The 19801-nt window shown below is 38.1% G+C and overlaps 1 protein-coding gene across 1 annotated transcript; it reads left to right on the top strand.

Moving 5' to 3' along the window:
* Positions 1–700: 700 nt before the first annotated feature.
* Positions 701–13554, top strand: si:dkey-32e6.6 (extracellular matrix protein 2). The gene is made up of 9 exons (XM_053482242.1): positions 701–970; positions 3258–3310; positions 3680–4130; positions 4261–4376; positions 4970–5102; positions 5491–5648; positions 5759–5898; positions 11816–12142; positions 13023–13554. Exons 1-9 carry the CDS (start codon positions 811–813, stop codon positions 13198–13200), a joined length of 1716 nt encoding a protein of 571 aa, XP_053338217.1. The 5' UTR covers positions 701–810; the 3' UTR covers positions 13201–13554.
* The last annotated feature ends 6247 nt before the right edge of the window (positions 13555–19801 follow it).

The raw sequence follows: 19801 nt of genomic DNA, 5'->3' as shown, positions 1-19801 counted from the left end.
GTATTGTCCACACATCCTGACCAATCAGGTTCGAGAATCTAACAGCACTGTTGGATAAACTTGGCCAACTTCGAGTTTTGTCTACTTTTTGTCCCTTTAACAATATATACAATTAATAATGTCTATATTATTTCTTACTTATTCTAGTGAGCTTTATTTATTTAATAAAAAAAGATTTAAAATAACTACCAAATCTTTTTTTTATTATTTCTTTTACAATAGGTAGTATCTAGAGAAACACTTTATAAGTGTGTTTATCTTTTTTTACTCTCTAGGTTTTGAGCACTGTCTTCTTGGCCCATGTCCTTCTCCTTTTCAGACATACATGCCACTGGCCACGTGCCATAGATTGCTGGAGACAGACATGAAGAGTCAGCCAGTCCACTCCCTGTTTTCACACTTGTTTTCTTATTTTCCCAATTTGTCTATCATAAGTGTTACAAAGTGTGAAGCTGTGTCACTCTGGCAGGCTTGACATGGCTAATACCACTGTCTGCCTTTCTGCCTGTCCTGCTGTGTCCTCTCTCTCTCTCTCTCTCTCTCTTTCTCTTTCTCTGGCTTGCTCCCTCCCTCACTCATTCTAAAAATGTTTCAGTACGCAAACACAGCTTAACCACTGAATACGTAAAACAGTGGATGATGTTTCTGAAAAAGGGAAGGGTTCCAGGCAAGGATGCTGCTTGTATATGATTAACCCCCTCCTCCTTGGCTCCCCTCTTCCTCCGGCTGACTCTTTAAGAGGGCAGCCATCAGGTACGCACTGAGTGAGACCGTCACGCCGAGTGTTAGAGCGCAGAGTAAATCAGCACCATGCAGTCAGCGTGGATATTGTGTATCTGTATAGGTGTATGTGTAGGAGCTTTGGCTGTGGATACAGACCCTCCAAATGCACTGGGGAAAACTACTGAGAATGGGACAAGCACTGACCTTACGAACGCTCCAGAGGTGGAGACAGCAGTGGAATATTCAAGTAGGTTATGCAATGATGCAGATGATGATGCTGTAACGGTGCAGGTGTCTGATGTCTAATATTATATATTGAAATGCTTGGAGTTTTGTACAGCTGTAATTTACAGATTCTTATTCCAGGCTTCTTGATGATGTTATTCTTCTTCCAAATTGTATTCTAATTCCATCTGTATTAGATCCAGTACACTGGCATGTTTTTTAAATGTGCTTTAATTAAAAAAAATAACTTAAATAATAAAAAAAAAATTCTTGTATTTGCTTAAATTGAATAGTGATCTAGAAACCTTTTATTTTCACTTTTATTGTCCATTTTATGGGGAACATCTGTACTGTACACCTGCTCATTTAAGCAATTAACCAGGCAGGCAATCACATGGCAGCAGCACAGTACAGGGCAAGAGCTTTAGTGATCTCTGTGACTTTGTGAACTGTGGCATGGTTGTTGGTGCTAGTTGGTTTAAGTGTTTGAGAAACTGATGATCTGCTGGGAGTTTTACACACAACAGTCTCTAGAGGTTACACTGAATGGTGCAAAAGTGTCTGCAGGCCAGCAATGCCTTGATAATGGAAGAGATTAAAGGGGAATGACTTGATTGGTTTAAGCTGACAGAAAGTCTATAGTACCTTAAATAAGGACTCTTAAAAACTGTGATGTGTCTCAGAATGCAACAAACCTTGAAGTAAATGAGCAACAATAGCAGGTGAACACGTCAGGTTCCACTCCTGTCAACTAAGACCAAAATCTGAAGCTATCACAGAAAACCACTCACCGGTGTGGTGGACAGTTCAACACTGTGAAAAGACCAGATAATCAAAAATGTAAATAAATAAATAATAACCATTCTGCCCAGTTTTGATTACTCTGTGCACAAAGTGGAACCAAAGTGGTCATCTACTATTGTAGCCTAACAACCTTAATTTTTGATGGTTTTGAGATGCTGAGATGTTTTTTTGCTCACAGTAGTTGTAGAAATTATTATATCCTTTCTGGCAGCTCAGACCAATCTGGCCATCTTTGTCTGACCTCTTTTACCAGAATGGTGTTTCCACCCACAGTGGTGTGGCTCATTCAATGTTTTGTATTATTATTATTATTATTTTTTTTTTTACACCATTCTGTCTTTCAGGACTCTTGTGTGTGAATCTTCAAGATGATCAATCAGCAGTTTCTGAAATACTTAAACTAATACTGATTCTGGTACCAACAGCCATGTCACAAACAAAGTGTTTGTAAAACACTTCCCTTGATATGCTCGATATGCTACCTTTAGCTCCTGACCAGTATCTGAATTTTTTATTTATTTTTTGCTGCCCCATGATTGGGTTTGGATAACTGCTTAAATGTGCAAGTGTGTAAGTGATTCAAATAAATAAATATGGACACTATAAATTTATGGGGAGAGAGAGCGACTAAGAAAGATGCAAAAAATTATGATAATGTAGCTAGTTTTAGCTTCATAAGTCAGCAAAAATTAAGATAAGGGTATAGGGGATGATAAATATGATGTATTTATATATAAATACCAATCATCCATAATAATAAAACCATTAACATTAAAACTGCCTAGTGGTAGGGTTGCTCTTGTGCCAGCAGGGCAGCACTGGCCCCTCAGGGTGTGGCTCCACAGGGCCTCTGGGTGTGTGCTGTGGTGTTTGACACCAGGGCATTGGGAGCGTATCCCTTGGGTGTTGTGGGTTACAGGTTGGGTGGATGGATCCGTAGATCGGATTTGTTTATCCAGTAGATCAAAAGGCTTAATCAGATTGGGATCTGGTGAGGCTGAGTAAAGGCCTCAGATTCTTTGTCTGCTGGTCCCCATACACAGCAGGTGCACTGAGTGTTCTGGTGCCTCATTGGCTCTTCTGTTGGATCCGACCAGACAGGTTGGCCTTTGGTCCCCGCGACCATGAGTGAGCCGTGGGAGCCCGTGAACCTGTTACTTGTTAAGTTTACTGGTATACAATTAATAATCAATGTTATTTGAGTCAAATATTTTATTTGACTGAACATTATAAATTTGTTAACATCAATGACTATTATTTATTGTCTTGAAAGGTTTTATTTGGTGTTCAACAATTTTCTGTTTTAAGAGAGATTTTAGTCAAAGGACTAAATGCAGGGGTGCGAAAAATTGTGACTTTGGTGGTTTAGTTAGAAAAAAAAAAAAAACCACACAAGTTTTCAATGTGAGATTAAGCTAATTAACTACAAATACATTTTTAACTGTTTTTTTTTTTTTTTGCTATTTTGCCCAAGTATATACAGTAACTCAAGTATTTCTTACTAGGGGAGAAGAAGGCAGCTGAGAAGGCAAATAAAAGCCCAGTTACGGACATACAGGTGAGCCAGGGTCCATGAAAACTGGATTCGTTTGGGGACCAACAAGCTCATTTTTTTAACTTTCTGAACTATAATTAAATAGAGAAAAAATAGCAAAACCAACAAGTTTAAATGACTTTACTGTATGTGTAAATGCAGTAACATATACATTAAACGCCTTGTTTGCGGTCAGTTCCGTAGGTGTGCCCCTGTTATAATGAGTATATTGGCTATTTTTATCTTCTGGTGTAGTTTTTCATTTCACAAATTGCCACTGCTCTTTTTCGGACTCTCCTATTTATCCACTACATTTAGTCTTTCTTATGTTTGTGCCAAATACAATAATTTCTGTATATTTATGTCTAATGATGGGCTCCATGTTTCTGTCAGCAGCCAGTTCTGGGAAGAACCCTGGCAGCGTGGGTAGAGCTAAATTCCATCTTGAAAATGCGAGATGGGATTTCAGGTAAACTGAGCACGGTACTGCGTGAGCTCGGAACCGAAAAGAGCCGCCTTCTTGGCCAGCCTAATGAGCCAGTGAAAAAGACAACGGAAGAGGATGAGGAAGAGGAAGAAAATGATGATGATGAAGAGGAAGAAGAGGAAGAAGAAGAAGAAGAAGAAGAGGCCGAAGGAGGGGAAGGAGGTGAAGAAGAAGAAAATGAAGGAGGAGAGGAAGAACAGGCAGAGGAAGAGGAGATCGAGGCAGCTGGTAACAGTACTGCAGAATTACTACCAGAGGGTTGCCAGCTGAATGAAACCGAGATTTCCTGTGCAGACGCTGGCATTGCTGAATTTCCCGTCATCAATGACCTCAATGTCACCACGCTTGACTTATCTGGTAAGACTTGAGGAGGAATGTAGAGGCTAAACACCTTGAACCATGAGATCTTGAACAACAACTACAAAAAAAAAAACTTTGGTTAAATGTTATTTTTATTGGTATAGTTCTCATTTCATCTCTGTTACAGGAAACAACTTCACCACATTACCTACTGATGTGTTCTCTGGTCTGCCCAACCTGGAAGTGATCAACCTGAGCAGGAACCTTCTGGATGACTCTTCCATCAGCCCTGACTTATTCATGGTGTCAATATATTATAACATTATATCTTACACACATACCTATATATTGAGAACAAGTATTGAGCCTTGACCATGTCATGTCAGTATGAATAAAAAATGTCAGGGTTCTTGTGTCGCTGCAAATCCGATCCTGCTAAAATAAAAGTTCACTAGTTGTAGCACAACTTTAGACACTATACCATATGTTTTTATAAGAAATGCATTGCAACCATGTGTTTCCCTTTGGATAGCTCTATACCTATCTCAGCAAACAAAAGTCTCAAAGGGGGAGAAAAATTAGGTTATATATTACAGTACCCAACCCTAATGTATGACCCAAAACAAGCAGTTTATATTTGGCAGGCTGATATTGGAGTGCACTGATGGCAGGGTTTTAAAAAGAGGATTTTTAATTAAAATATCCTACCACTACAATAATTCCTGCAAAAAAACAGCATTAGGCATCTTTAAGTGGTTTTCCTGGAAATACAGCCAGATTAATTTAGCATCAAAATGAAATTATGGTGTTTAAGCATGTAAAACATCAGGTCCACAGCTGTACCTTGCAGTCATTCACAAATGTCCACTCTATCTCTCTGTGTTTATCCTGAACAGAATATGACAAACCTAAAAGCAGTGAACCTTGATGGCAATGGTCTGGAAACAATCCCACATCTGCCAAGTTCTTTGGAGGAGCTGAGAATCAATGACAACAAGATAAACCAAGTGCTTTCCCACAGTTTAAAAGGTTTGGCACGATGGATTGATCTTCATTGATGTAAGGAATAAAACATAGCAGGGGATGCTGTTATAGGAAAAACATCACAGGGTGGTAACCCAAAGTTGATTATTTTCCAATAAGAGCCAGTCTCAAAAGTTTTATTCCCCCAACACAATCTCTGTGTTCTTTCTCTTTAAGTTAATAAGATGAAAAAATACAGATTGATTAGTTACTAAAAAACATCACAAAGCCATCCTCATTGAAGGCTTTTCATGTGCCTGACAACTTAGTGCTGCATCTTTACCTCAAACTGTTACTAAAAGCTGACAATGTAAATTCCTTCCAAATGCTATGATATGAGAAACTTTAATTTATTTTATATAAGAACATTTAGGAATTTTAAATTTTTTTGTAGGGTTGTCCAACTTGCTCCACTTGGAGCTGGCAGGGAACATCCTCTGGGAGGGCAGTGTTGAGCCCTTGGCCTTCGAACACCTCACCACGCTCAAACACTTGAGACTAGACAACAACCGATTCTCCTCTATCCCCCCTGGACTGCCCACATCTTTAGAGGTCAGCTCCTGCAAATGTTTCATGGCTTATTTATATAATACTTATATAAAATAATGCACTTATATAATAGTTGCCCTTCTAACATTGTGTGTGCATGCATGTGTGTACAGGATTTGAGGATGCCACACAATCAGTTGGTCGAGGTACAGGAAAGTGCTTTAAATTCCTCTGTCCACTTGGCAGCCCTGGATCTGAGTCACAACCTCCTAAGTGATGCCAGTTTCTACCCCGGGTGCTGGGTAGATCTGCCGTGAGTTACATCTATATTATTTCTTCTGCTTTTTTTCACATTTGCAGTAGTAAAAAGGGAGTATTCATGTTTCAGATTCAGAATTGTTATTCACATACACATTAATAGCACAGGGTATGTTGCTACCTCACAACTTCACCGGGTCTGGGATCCCATCCCACCCTGGGTCTGTATAAAGTCTTTGCATGCTTTCCTGCCTGGTTGTCTGGGTTTCCTCTGTGTATTTTTATATTTTTACACCTTCCAAAAATATGGCAGTAAATATGCGGGCTACTCTAAATTGTCCTCATACATGAATGAGTTTGTGAGTGTGTATGTGTGGTGCCCCTTTATAGAGTGGAACCTCATACAGAACTCATGGCAAGCCTGACCAGGCTTATGCATTTTTTCAATAATAGGGAAAAGTACTCCACACAGAAAGCAAAAAAAAAAAAATGTTATTATTCAGTGTCTTATTATTCCAATAAGACACTGAATATTATTGCTTCTATAAAAAATATATACATATGTATTCCTTCCTGACACTTCCCTCCCATTTTATCTGGTCTTGGGACCGGCACTGTGTCCAGTGTTTGGGGTTTGGGCATTGGCTGGGAATCGAACCTGGGAAAGCTTTTATTGGAATTTATGGGTCCAGACATTTTTCAACATGGCAATGATCATGTGCACAAAGCCAATTCAATTTAATTCAATTTTATTTGTATAGTGCTTTTACCAATGAACATTGTCTTAAAGCAGTTTTACAGAACATAAGAAACCAAAAACATAGTGCAGAAAGTCCTACATGGTAGACAAAAGACAAAACCGTCCCAAGTTAGCAAGTCTGAGGTGACTGTGGCAAGGAAAAAGTTTCCTTAGATGGTATGAGGAAGAAACCTTGAGGGGAACCAGATTCATAAGGGAACTCATCCTCATCCTGGGGGGTGGGGGGTATAAGCAATGTCCAGGTACGTAAAGACATGGCTTACCAAGGGAGAAGTAGAAGACTTTAACTGGCCTCAAATGGTTTTGGAATAAAGTATCCGGTGGTCAGGTGTCTACACACTTTGAACGATATGACTAGAATAACAGCAGACCATTGTCCCAGAACTTAATATTGAAGCTAGTGAACATCCTTTGTCCTGGCCCAGACATCCACCGGCTGGAGTCAGGATGATTTATGCAGTTTATCTTGCACAACACTAGGTGGCGGACATCGACCAGACATCACCATGACTACAAGTAAAGCACAGCATTGATAGAGTATGACAGAATCCATTCTTTATTTTAACCTAGTTAAATTAAACTGGTGAACATGCTTTGTCTCAGCCCTTACAGCCAACAGTCCTCAGGCTCAGACCCCAGACTCAGGGGTTACATCCTACAGAGGACAAATAGCTCAAGTGACTCTACTGAAAGCTGGAACACGCAGCCTTTCTTCTTTCATCTGCCAAAAAGATTTCTGATAAGCCTGAAAGCACAGGCTTGCGACCTTCACTCAGTGACTTGCAGATGCTTCAGTGAGTGATTAAAAAAGTGGAGGCGATGTAGTCTCTGACAAGGGCTATTTCATTATTAAGCATGAGCAAGCACATTAAGGATTGGCAAGCGCTGCCAACTGTAGTCCATGACCTTATAAAAAAAAAAAAAACCTTTTACCAAAATTATTTCATATTTTAATGAGTTCTTATAGTTATTATTGTAGTAACTTTAAATAGATGGATTCAATCTACATCTCAAAAAAGTGTTACATATTCAGAAATACAAAAATCTCTAGGCCTTGAATAAATAGCCAGAGCATTGCTGTTCGTATTTAAATAATAAGCCAAGCATTTCATACTTTTATGACATTAGTAAAATGTATGTTTGTAATGGAGCCTATAAAGTTTATAGATGTCCCTGAATGCAAAAGGTTTAAGAATCCATGAAAAAAAGATAAATACGTTTCCTGGTAGAATGCTTCTGTGATCTATTATATAAGGTTGTGTCTTTGTCTTTGACTATACACATTTATGTGATTATATTCCTTCTGAAAAAGGGAGCATTAGAGAAACAAACGAATAAGAGAGTAATGATGGAAAGACGTCTAAAGCAGGTAGATATAATCATTGTCATTTTTGTTGTTGTTTTTGCATTTATCTTTTACAGCAGCTTTTATGAGTTTCTTGGTAGTGAAATCTATAATCATACAGCCGCACTTGATACCTAGTACTTATCTTAACAGCTTTACTATCACATTCATGAAGTGTTCGTGCCACTAACCTATGCCATTTTCATCTTTTTGATGCTTCTGTGTGTGTGTGTGTGTGTGAGAGAGAGAGAGATCTACTCAATACAGCGCTATTATCTCTGTGCAAATTTAAGCATCCACCCTAATTCAGACTTTCACTGCTTTCATCACCTCTCTGTTCGTGAGGGCCTGTCAACCTGAATAGACTCCCTAATTCTACTCCATGAAGCCAGTCTAATTACCACCACCAACCTTTACATGTTCCCTTATTAGCTGCTCTGCCAGTGTTAACTCTTTAGCGCACACAAGAACAGTTAACTGGAAAAATCCACTGAGGAAATACACAAGCTTCAACCAAAAGCACACTTAATACTATTGCCCCTCCTGTAGAGCCTGGCATCTAATCTAGCTCATTAATTCGCAATTTGGTTTTGGGTTTGACTTAACAGCTTATGCAGTATATTCCCTTAAAAGTCCATCTGCTGCTGTACTTCTCTCTTTATGGTATACTATATTTGTAAGATCAGAGAACAGCTGCTGGGAGACGTAACATGTTTCTGTTACAAATGACCCAATTATAGCAAGTGGTTCCAAAGGAATGCTACAGTGTTTTTTTAAATACCATATTTCTGCATCTGTAGCATTTGTTTAGCATGATAAAGAATTGGAACTGACCTTAAATGGAAGTCCAAGAGAAAAAGAAAAACTCATTGTCAATAAATGTTTAAAGTATACTATATAATCCAAATGAAGGGTTTATGTATTTGGTGGAGACAGACCTAAGACAAGGGTTCAGCACTTGTGCAATAGAGAATGTTTAGTCGTATCTATACACAATAAGTTGCAAGCAGCTTTGTTGGTTACTGCAGATTCATTCTCTTGCAGGAGTCATCCTTTAATGAATAAATTGACCAAATGTAGTGTATAAATGTACAAATACGTTCGAATAAAGAATTGATGATGTAATACTTCTGGAAAATGTTATAGCACTGATGTAAATGCAACAGATGCAGTTGTTAGAGATTGAAAATAACTGGAACATTCCTGTAACGTTTTTATCTTGCCCTACTTCCCGGTCGAGTGCTGTGAGAATTAGAACAGCTTTTGGGTGAAAGACCCATCGAACTCTGCAGGGGTGATGATTTGTTTGTATGTGCTGTGTGCACTCGAATGTGTGCTTGTTAGTGTTTCTGTATGAGAACCAAAAGGAGACCTCCAGGAGAGCTCCATTTGTTTCTAGTTAGCGCTAAGCTAGGCACAGAGTATAAGGGAAGCTGGTAGATACAGTACTGATAATGTAGAATTATAATATTATAACTTAACGCACTGCTTTGGCTAGTAAGTAAGAATTATTACTATTATTATTACTATTATCATTATTATTATTGTTGTTGTTGTTGTTGTTGTTGTTTTTGCTAGGGCTGAACATAAGGAAATGTTAACATTAAAAAAAGAGCACACAATACAATTTTATATTAAAAAAGTTAAAGACATTCATAAATAAAAAAAATAGTGATCTATAACCATTAGAAAATTGAATAATTACATGTAAATTCATAAAGATTTATCAGCTGCAGTATTCTGTATGCTTTTCCCTGCAGCTCCTACAGTCATTCTGTTATACATCCAGAAATTAAGGGAGCAAACAGGGCCAGGATAAAGCCTTCTGCATGACTTCACAGCAGTTGTCCCGGCCATCGTGCAATGTTGCGTAAGCCTGATTGTATAACTGTGGCACTAGTGAGCATCTGCATATCTGGTGGCAATCACAAGACCTCTGCTTCTCAGTAGGACTTATTGATTGCTTTTGGCTGAATACTCAAGCCCTGTGCCAGAATATCTGACTCAGGAAGCACCATTAATCCTGAAGATCAAACTCACTTTTGCAATGTGTCACTCTCTGGAGAATTATAATAATGCTTTGCTCTTATTATTTTTTTTACAACAATATTTTTTTTTTCACAGGCTCAATTTTGGCAATATTACTTAAATCTTACAACATACACACTCTAGTAAAGATGCTGAACATTTATTTATTTACTTACATGTATTCTTATCCGTACGTAAGATGACTATTCTATGTTTTTAACACACATGATCAAAAAATGTTGGCCTTGGTGTACTTATCTTGATTGATCTAATGAAATTTCACTAAATATTGCAGACTACTCGGAAAGATGAGAAGTAAGTGAAGGTGTACTGTATAGGCAGATGACTGGTTGCTCTTGTGGTGGCTCTGGTATGCTCCGGAGGCAAGTTTGATGGCAAATCTGTGCCATTAGAGAGTGAGAATAAGATTGTTTATTTTCTGATGACGTGAATGCTTCTGAGATGATGGTGTTCCCAATGATTAGTAAGAATTATGCAAATCATATATAGGTCACTTTGATCTTCCCAGTCACCAGTTCTCAATCCAGTTATAAACTACACTACCCTTCAAAAGTTTGGGGTCACTTTATAACTCCATGATCGTTCCTGATTTTTATTTCTTTCTACATTGTAAAGGAATGCTGTAGGCGTCCAAAAAATGCATTAATCTCCTTTGAACAGTTAATGGTAAGATGTGTCTGCTACTTATGCTCTGTAAGACTTCATAACGCCTCTAATCTGATCAGCTATTACAGTTGAGTAATACCATCTAGGTTTTACTCTTCCCTTGTGCCACCAAACAGTTCTGACCTGTTGGGGTGTATTGTTAAAAGTGTACTGTGATATCTGTTACCAGAGCTTTAGCAGCAGATCCTTTAAGTCCTGTAGGTTACAAAGTGTGGCATCCATGGATCAGACTTGTTTTTCCATCAGATCCCATGGGTGCTCAATCGGATCAAGATCTGGAGGCCGGCACAACAACCTTGAACTCTTTGTCTGATAAGCGTGGTGCATTATGTGTTCTGTGATAATCAGAATTAACATTTTTTTCCGCAACTTGTGCTATATTGTCTTTTCTATGGGATCGACCCACGCAAGCCTTTGGTCCCCACAGACATAAATGAGCCTTGGGTGACCATGATACTGTCACCATTTTACTTGTGTACAGTATAAATGATAAAGTTATTCACCTGGCAGTGGTGTTAATGTTACGAGTTTATAACATATATTACCAGCTGACAATTACTGTACATTGATATCCCAATATTATGCCCTATTCTGTGCTATTTTTAATGCCTTAAAGAATAACCACTACTAATGAACACAGAAGATGGAAAATGAAGATGATATTTTCCCATAATAAGTAAAAACTTTATTATGGGCAGCTCTTGCATGTTGACCATAGACTGGAACTTCTCTTATGGAAACAACTTGACCAGTAAGTTTAAAAACCACTATACATATATATTACTACTTTATCCTAAGGGTCATGCTGGATCCATCACTTATCCATGAAACACTGGGCTTGAGGCAGGGGGACACACCCTGGTCACTGCACGACACCATGCACATACACATTTACATTAACATTCACTCTGTATCAGGGTAGCAAGTTCAGCTTCAGGCATGTTTTTGGAAGGTGGGAGAAAACCAGAGAGCCTGAAAAGACCCACACATGCAAAACCCTGTACCAAGCAAGTCACAAGAAAAATAGCAGATGATTTAGCAAAGATGAATATGACATTGTTATAACTACTGGATACTGCATCGAAACCTGTAAGCATCTTGTTTCAAAGCACATCCAATAGCACATCTGTTTTGTTCGTTCACACACATTAGGAAGCTGGAGAATCTGGACCTGTCTCACAATCAGCTCAACATGGTGCCTGCTCACCTGCCCCGAGTTCTGCGACAGCTCTCCTTGCAGCACAACTTCATCCAGTCCATCCCTCCCAACACTCTGAGCCACCTGCGGCCAGGCCTCCAGTCCCTGCGCCTCTCTCACAACCAGTTACCCGAGCAGGGGCTACTAGGGAAGGCCTTCCGGGGAGCTTACAATACTTTGCAGGAGCTCTTACTGGACAACAACAGATTGGAGAGAGTACCACCGAACATTCGTTACTTTAGGAACCTGCATCAGCTGCGGCTGGATCACAATCTTATCAGGTGAGCCTGGGTAGTTTCAGCAGCATCAGTTCAGTGAAAATGTAGTTAATCATTTCAGACGCTGAAGCTAAAGCTAATGTAGCTAAAAAGAAATGGAAATATGTAATGTAATATGTAGAGTTATATACTGTCATTTTCAGATATGTCTGAAATCATTCAGCACCAACGTAAATTAGAGTCATGAATTAGGTGGTGGATGTAATTCAGGGTGTATATGTACAGTGTGTGCACATATATATTTAGGAAAATATTTCTAGATGAGACTGACTTACATCAACTCCAAGATACATTCTCCAAAAGCATACTAAAAGAAACAAACATTTTGTGCACTACATTTGGAGTGAATTAATGCATTGTGTAAATATGATTCCTATTTTCCTATTTTCAAACCTACCCCGTAAAATCTTTACAGCTCCTTAGTTTAGCAAGTAGACCATATCACTTCAAATAAACCCAGATTACAAAAAATCCCATTTCCCTTAACCTTTCCCATCATTACGTATGTTTTTCAGAACCTGCTTTCAGCATTTGGTTTGGATTTCAAACCCATAAGCTTGTCTTTATAAAAGTTATTCTACCTTGTCATGCCAATCGCACTCTACCTAAAGACATGAAAACTACAGAATAGATTTGTTTCCTTTGGCCGCCTGCCAGTAATTGTATGGGTTCAGATGTCGAGACCGTAACTCCTGCTCACAATGTTTTCACAACCCTGTGGTTTATAGCCATGCTGAACCGTACAGCTCTACAGCTACAGGACCGGGTCATTTGGAGTGCGACTGTTTCCTAGACGAAATATACTGTATACTATACTAAAATATTTATCAGAGACATATGTACTGTATGTAACTTTGTACATTAATTACTGTATGTGTTTCAGTGCTGTTCCAGTGAAGTCTGTGTGTAAAATCAGTCCCAGTAACTCGTCTCCGCTGTTGGCTCTCCACCTGGAGAACAACTACATCGATGTGAACAGGATCCCACGAAAGGCTCTGTCCTGCATCCCTGACCTTCAGAGGGTCATACTGGAGCCGCAGACTCATAATGAGATTGTGTAAAACCTCTGCAGATCACATCAATCGAATCTCATTCGCTTGTGATCGATTCTTAAAAATCGACTAATTTGATTTGTTTTTATTTAACTATTTAATTCAAAGGCATGATTCAGGGTACTTATATATTTTTTTAAAGATACTGTTGCCGCTGTTTTTTTGTGTGTGTATTATGGAAATCTGCTGATTCCAGTCTTTATGCCACTGCAGTATCTTCGCTTCTAATAACAAAGTGACTTTTTTTTCTGAAGATATGCCAGTGCTGTTGTAATATTTGTTCATATTAATGCTTTTATTACAACTCTTTGGCTAAATGTCTGTGTGTTTGTAACGTGTCATAAATACAAATATGCATTTACACTTCTGCTTCCAATATTTTTAAAAGCCAGTGGTGGTTGTTATAAATCTATAAAGATCATAACAAGTATTAACCAATTCTACAAAAGGAATTGACAGCGAATAACACTGATGACAATGGGACATTTTTACCAAAAGCATACTACTAATGAAACAAAAAAAAAACCTTGAGCACAGATAATTATAGAATCAGAGCCTCTACGGTGGAGTAATACTGTCAAGTGTGTGTGTCCGTAGCAATTGCCACAAAGTTACAAGTTGTGTGTGTGTGTGTGTGTGTGTGTGTGTGTGTAAAGCAGAACCAAACAACAACAACAACAACAACAAAAACCTTGCTTTAACTACCAAGTGGCTGCTCTATTGGCAGAAAACAATACCCATGTCCTTGCAGTCACTTCCCTCCCTGAACAGCAGGGGAGAAATGGAAGACAAAATGAAGTCCAGACGTTAAGGTCCAAGCTGGGAACTTTCCCGAGCTTCTCTTTAGCATATAATTGCAACAACAACTCTGATGCCTGGCCAGCTATGTTCACTGTGCAATCGATGTTTTCAATGTTCCCTGACTTGTCATTAGCTTAAATCTTGCAGTCTGTAATATCCAGTTCGATTCTTGCAAGTCGTCATGGCTGTGCCAATTTGACTTCTCCATTATACAGTACAATGTTTTTCTTGTTTGCTTGTCCCACCTCCTCCCTCTTTCACACTTTCCACATTCTGACAGCAGCTGAAGCCAGCATGATTTGTACAAGGAGACAGATTTCACTAATCCCCTGCCTCTCCATAACATATTGCTTATGACTTATTATCTATTAGACGCTTATACTCCTCCTTCTCCCACACACTGGTTCAATTACACAGTAAGCCCCCTCTCTCTTTTGACCAAGTCAGCAGTTTATTATAGTAAACATTTGATCTAATGCAGTTTTCGTAACAAATAAAAAATTTCTAGTCATGTGCACTTTTCCATGAATCATAATTTCATTATTTGCCTGTCTGCCCCACCAAATCCCATGATCAGACATCTGTAATATATAAACTATCCAAACTCATTAAAACATAAACAAGACAGCTTAAAATCTTCTATCTTTAAATGTAAGTGATTTAACACTTAACACTTAACACAAACCAGAAAATAAAAAGGATTGTAGCTTTTTTGCCATTTCAGATTAATCTTTATAAAATCCATGTAACAGAAATTACATTGTGCCTCGCGCACACATTGACTCAATCTGCACCAACGATTGCTCTTTTTATAGTGCAAATGCTGCAATACAGAAAAGTTAACTTGTCATTCGTAAAGTTGTGTGTAAATGTTTCAAAAGGTCTTAAGTTAAGTCTTTGTCACATATACATTACTGCACAGTAAAATCCTTTCCTTGACATATCCCAGATTAGCTGAGGTCAGAGCAGAGGGTCAGCCATTATACAGTACCGCTGGAGCAGATAGGGTTAAGGAGACTTGCTCAAGCGCCCAACAATGGCAGTTTGGTGGAGCTGGGGCTTGACCTTTTGATCAGTAATCCATGGCTTTAAACCCCTTAGCTACCACTGACCCCTTTGCATTAGCCAAAATAAAATACAATTTTCTGCTAGATTCAGAAAAGTTTCAGAAATGGCTCATTTGTATTTAGGGATGCCCACCAAACTCCATAAAATGTATAGTGTACAGAATGCTAGAAACATTAACTGACTACCAACAGTGAACAAAAAGGCAGCTAGGCTGTACTGGAATTTTTTTGCCTTAATTCTCACTCACTTACTCACACATCATCTATACTGCTTTATCCTGTATATAGGGTCTAGACAGGGGCCTGGAGCCTATACCAGGAGACTTAGGGCATGAGGCGGGGAAAAGGGTCCCAATCCATCACAGGGCACATGTACACACATTCTTACATGCTTATTCACACACTTAGAGCAATTTGGGTGCGCCAATTATCCTAATGGGCATGTGTTTGGACTACGGGAGAAAACCGGAGTACCGGAGCAAAGTGCAACACTGCTAACCACTAAGCCACCGCACGCATGCATTAATTCTATGCCAATACAATATTAAGCAACATACTGTAAAAGAAACCCAGATGATCATGCATGCCACGTACATCACCTAAGAAAACAAACTGCTATTTTTTTTAATTGTTTTATGTGTCTCAGACAGTGTACTGGATCTGAAGGAGCTCCTCGGGGTTGTTACAAAATTTAGATTATACAACACAGCTGGGAATATCTAAGCACCCTCTTAACCCTGTTACAGTATGCGGAGGACGGCAACTTGGCTTCCCTTTTTTTTGCTGAACATGTAATCACACGTTACCTCTCTAAACTCCCCCGCTGCCTCAAGTGTGTGCGGTTATCTCAATTCCCCATAATTGTACAGCTCTTTTAGTGAGAGGGTGCCTGTCTCAGAAAGCATCCATCCATTCTAGGCATGTTTTTGCTCTTCATGCTTTGGAGAACATGTCGGGTTGGGTAGCATTTGGCCTCGGTGCATTTTAGAAAATGTCATATTAAATGTCATGGTTCAGCAGCAGCATCTACCTCTGGACTCCTGATGCTCTTTTGTTACTGTTGCTGATTATCGGCTCAAGGACAGTAACTCAGGTATTATTCTAACAAACAAGCATGACCATTGTTATCTTGATGGCAGATTTGCCCTGCCATCCTCCTCCCACTGTGAGTGGAAAAATCAGAGCACTTAAAATATAACTGTTTAAACATGCCAAGATTGTCAAATCTATTCTACCCTTTCCCTGTACCACCAATGACTGCTTTTTTATGTGGCAAGAATTCAAGCCTCTGCTTCAGGCAAAAGTTCAACAGCTGCCAAAAGAAAGGAGTTCTTGAAAATAAAGGTGATCTGTGCTAGAAAATATACAGTATATACACAAGGTCAATGAAACATCTTACTTACTCTTGCTCACTCATCATCTATATCATTTTATTCTGTATACAAGGACGCAGGGCAATTTGGGAATGTCAATTAGCTTAATGTCTTAATAAGTTACCCAAAGGGACCTCACAAAGCACGGGGTGAACATGCAAACTCCATGCACACAGCGAGAATTGAACCCAGACTCTGTAGGTGCAAAGCCACAGATCTAACCACTAAGACACCATGCTGCTGTGAGGCAGCTCATATTTTATGTAACGTTTTCAACATTTCGGTTTTTCTAAATTTAATAAAAGAATAAAAAAACATTAATTTGTAAATCAATTGTTGAATACTCGGATGCAGGTGGAGACACCTCATCTATCAATATGTTAAATTGTAATAAATGTTCTAGATTTTTCAAAATTGCTAAACAATAGATTTTAAGAATATCACAGGAATCATGCAAATAATTTTCTACACATCTCATCAATCATATGATTAATGGAACTCCTGCTGGAGAAAAACTTTATGCAGAATCTCAGTATCCTTATCTTCAGTAAATGTTTTATCATGTTTCAGGACCTATTCCAGGAAGTTGTAGAGTGAACAGTGATATAGTGACATGTTTTTGTCACACAGTTTTCATGTCACTTCACAAGACTTTAAAAATGCTTAACATCTATTTTTGCATTGTTCTAAAAGTCTTTAGGATGGTTTACAGAACATTCATCTTTAGTAAGTACTTTAACCTGGTCAGAATGGTGTTGGATCCAAATCCACCTACTGAAATGTTTTTGGAGGTTGAAAGAATCCAGGGAACCTGGAGGACACCCGCTTATAAACATGGAGAACATACACAACTCTACACAGAGAGTAACCTGGGCTCAGGCTCCACAATTCCAAATCTGCACAGCAACTAAACCATGACCTGTAGCACAAAAAAAATCTCTAAAATGGATAATTAGCTAAATGACACAATAATAAATTAGCATGTAAAAATTATATATTAATATGAATTAAAAAAAATTATTTAAAAGCATTTCCCAGAAATGGGCAATGTTTGTTTTTTAAGCTCATATGTGAACTCTCCATCTGCAACCAGAGCTTCCTGTGTTTATTATTTGAGGAGAGGGACAAGGTGCAGATGCTTACAACCCCCCTGATGTCAGTTCTCACATGGACCAGAGCAACACAAACCCAGACACAACATTCCACAATCACACTGTGTGGAAAGAGTGACATATGATGGCAGTGGAAATCAGAAATATGGACAATATGTTGCAAATGTTTGTAAAATATATTGCTTCTTTATTATGAGTTAAAGCATTTATGGTTTTGTAGCACCACTTATTCCAATATATTCAAATAGATCATAAAGGAGGTTTCAGACACAATTCCTGTTCTTTTTGCTCAATTTCCTTTTTAACAACTTATATTCTTTGCACCGATTGTTGGTTTAAAATAACAATGATTTGCTGATTTGTCAGACAGGAGCTTATGCCTTTACATTAATACAACTGAATAATTATAGCATTAAAAAAACAGTAAAAGAACAGAACAATGAGATACAGTATATACAAAGCGGTTTCATTACAACCCTTAAGCTCCACTGTTACAACTAACCAGATGGTCCCAAAAGTCCCAGTGGAAACTTTTGCACTGGAAAGATGTATTTGCTGCTAAGCAGAGGTAAAAATCCATTTTACTGGATACATGATAAATTGTGCTTCACTGGTTACAGTGATTTGATTAAGGGATACTCAATATTTATCTTAACAATGCCTATAGTACTGTGTGCAGCAAATAATTAGAGTAGTAAAAGCTGAATGGTTGCCTAATGTTTCATTTTATGTTAATGAAATGTTCAGTACAGTGAAAAGAAATTAGTATTTGGACACCTGTCACACTCTACAGTATATTATAGTTCCAGATTAGTGGCCTATATGAGAATGTATTTTGACTTTGTACTTAGCTGCAAAAAAATGACATCTTGGTAAATAAAAACATTTTGAATACACACACGCTTTTAATTTTAAAAGTAATTTAAGAGTAATTGTTTAGCTGCTTTTTATGTATAAATGCAGATGCAGATGCATATCAAAGGTTTCTGGCAAAATGTTCACATCAAACATCAAAATGGGGTAAAGTGTGATCTCTGTGACTTTGATCTCGGAGTGGATGCTAGTCTCAGATAATCTGGTTTGAGTATTTTAGAAACTGCTGATCTTCTTGGACTTTCACACAGAACTGTCATTTTACACCCAATGGTGTGATAAACAAAAGCCATCTAGTGAGTAGAGGATCTTGGAGCATAAGATGAGAATAGGGCTCATTTGAGCGGACGGGAACTCTAGAGTAACACAAATAAGCATACTGTACATGCACAACACAAACCTTGGAGTGGGTGGGCTACAAGCAAAAGACAACACCAGGATCCACTCTCATCAGTCAAAAAACAAAGACACAGACTAATGCAAACTAGACAGTTAAAGACTGGAAAAGGAAAAAAAAATTCTAAGCTTTATCAATTATAACCCAGTAAACTGGTGACAGGGTCAGGGAGAGAGACCACATGTCTGTGAGTACCCAAGGCTAGTGCATCTTCCACAGGAAAGCCAATGTACAAATTGCTGGAAAAAGTAATGCTGGCTACAAAAGAAATGTATCAGAACACCTAGGTATTTCAACACAATTTAAGTTTTCCCTGAAACCTTTTTTCTTTGGTTATACTTTTGACTTATTTGTTAATTTTATTTTACAAATGCTTATTTGTTAATTGCTTATTTGTTAATTTTAAGAACACTAACACATTATATGTTTTATGTGTATTTAATACACCCCCCCCCCCCCCCCCAAATATATATATATATATATATATATAATTTAAATAAAAATTCTGCATGGTTATCAGTAAATACATGTTTGGGAATTGCTATTTGTATTAGTTTTATGTACAGTAGGAAAATCGTTAAAATACGCTGAAGATTTTAAATAAAATAAAAGTGAATACTATAACAATAAAAAGGACTTCAAATCAAATCTAAACTGAAAAACAACACATGCTGCCAGTGGTAAATAAGAAGCAGGCTGTAGAAATAAATCTGCATAATGTGCTGCACAGGGCTGCTTTGCTTCTTGAAATTATGGATGTAGTAAATGTGCATGATCATAAATCCTGGAGATCATGTTTATATTGTTTAGGCTTAATCCATTGTCAGCTTCATTCTTACATAGCTACATGTCTGAAAATGCATGTTGTGTTTATGTGTGTGTGTCTGTGTGTGAGAGCGAGAAAGTGAGTGTGTGTCTGCTATTTTTTTTTACTGTAAGACCACCAGAAAAGGTTCTAGTGATAAAAGTTACAAACTCACTTCTTTC

Source organism: Clarias gariepinus, chromosome 22, assembly GCF_024256425.1.
Source record: "Clarias gariepinus isolate MV-2021 ecotype Netherlands chromosome 22, CGAR_prim_01v2, whole genome shotgun sequence".
Lineage (NCBI taxonomy): Eukaryota > Metazoa > Chordata > Actinopteri > Siluriformes > Clariidae > Clarias > Clarias gariepinus.
Note: the sequence above shows the minus strand (reverse complement) of the source record. Positions and strands in the feature narration are given on the sequence as shown.

Excerpts from the sequence above, each read along its gene's own strand:
- si:dkey-32e6.6 (XM_053482242.1), top strand. The coding sequence starts at position 811 with ATGCAGTCAGCGTGGATATTGTGTATCTGTATAGGTGTATGTGTAGGA. Across the intron at positions 3,311-3,679 it reads GCCCAGTTACGGACATACAG|CAGCCAGTTCTGGGAAGAAC; the intron begins GTGAGCCAGGGT and ends TGTTTCTGTCAG. Across the intron at positions 5,649-5,758 it reads GACTGCCCACATCTTTAGAG|GATTTGAGGATGCCACACAA; the intron begins GTCAGCTCCTGC and ends ATGTGTGTACAG.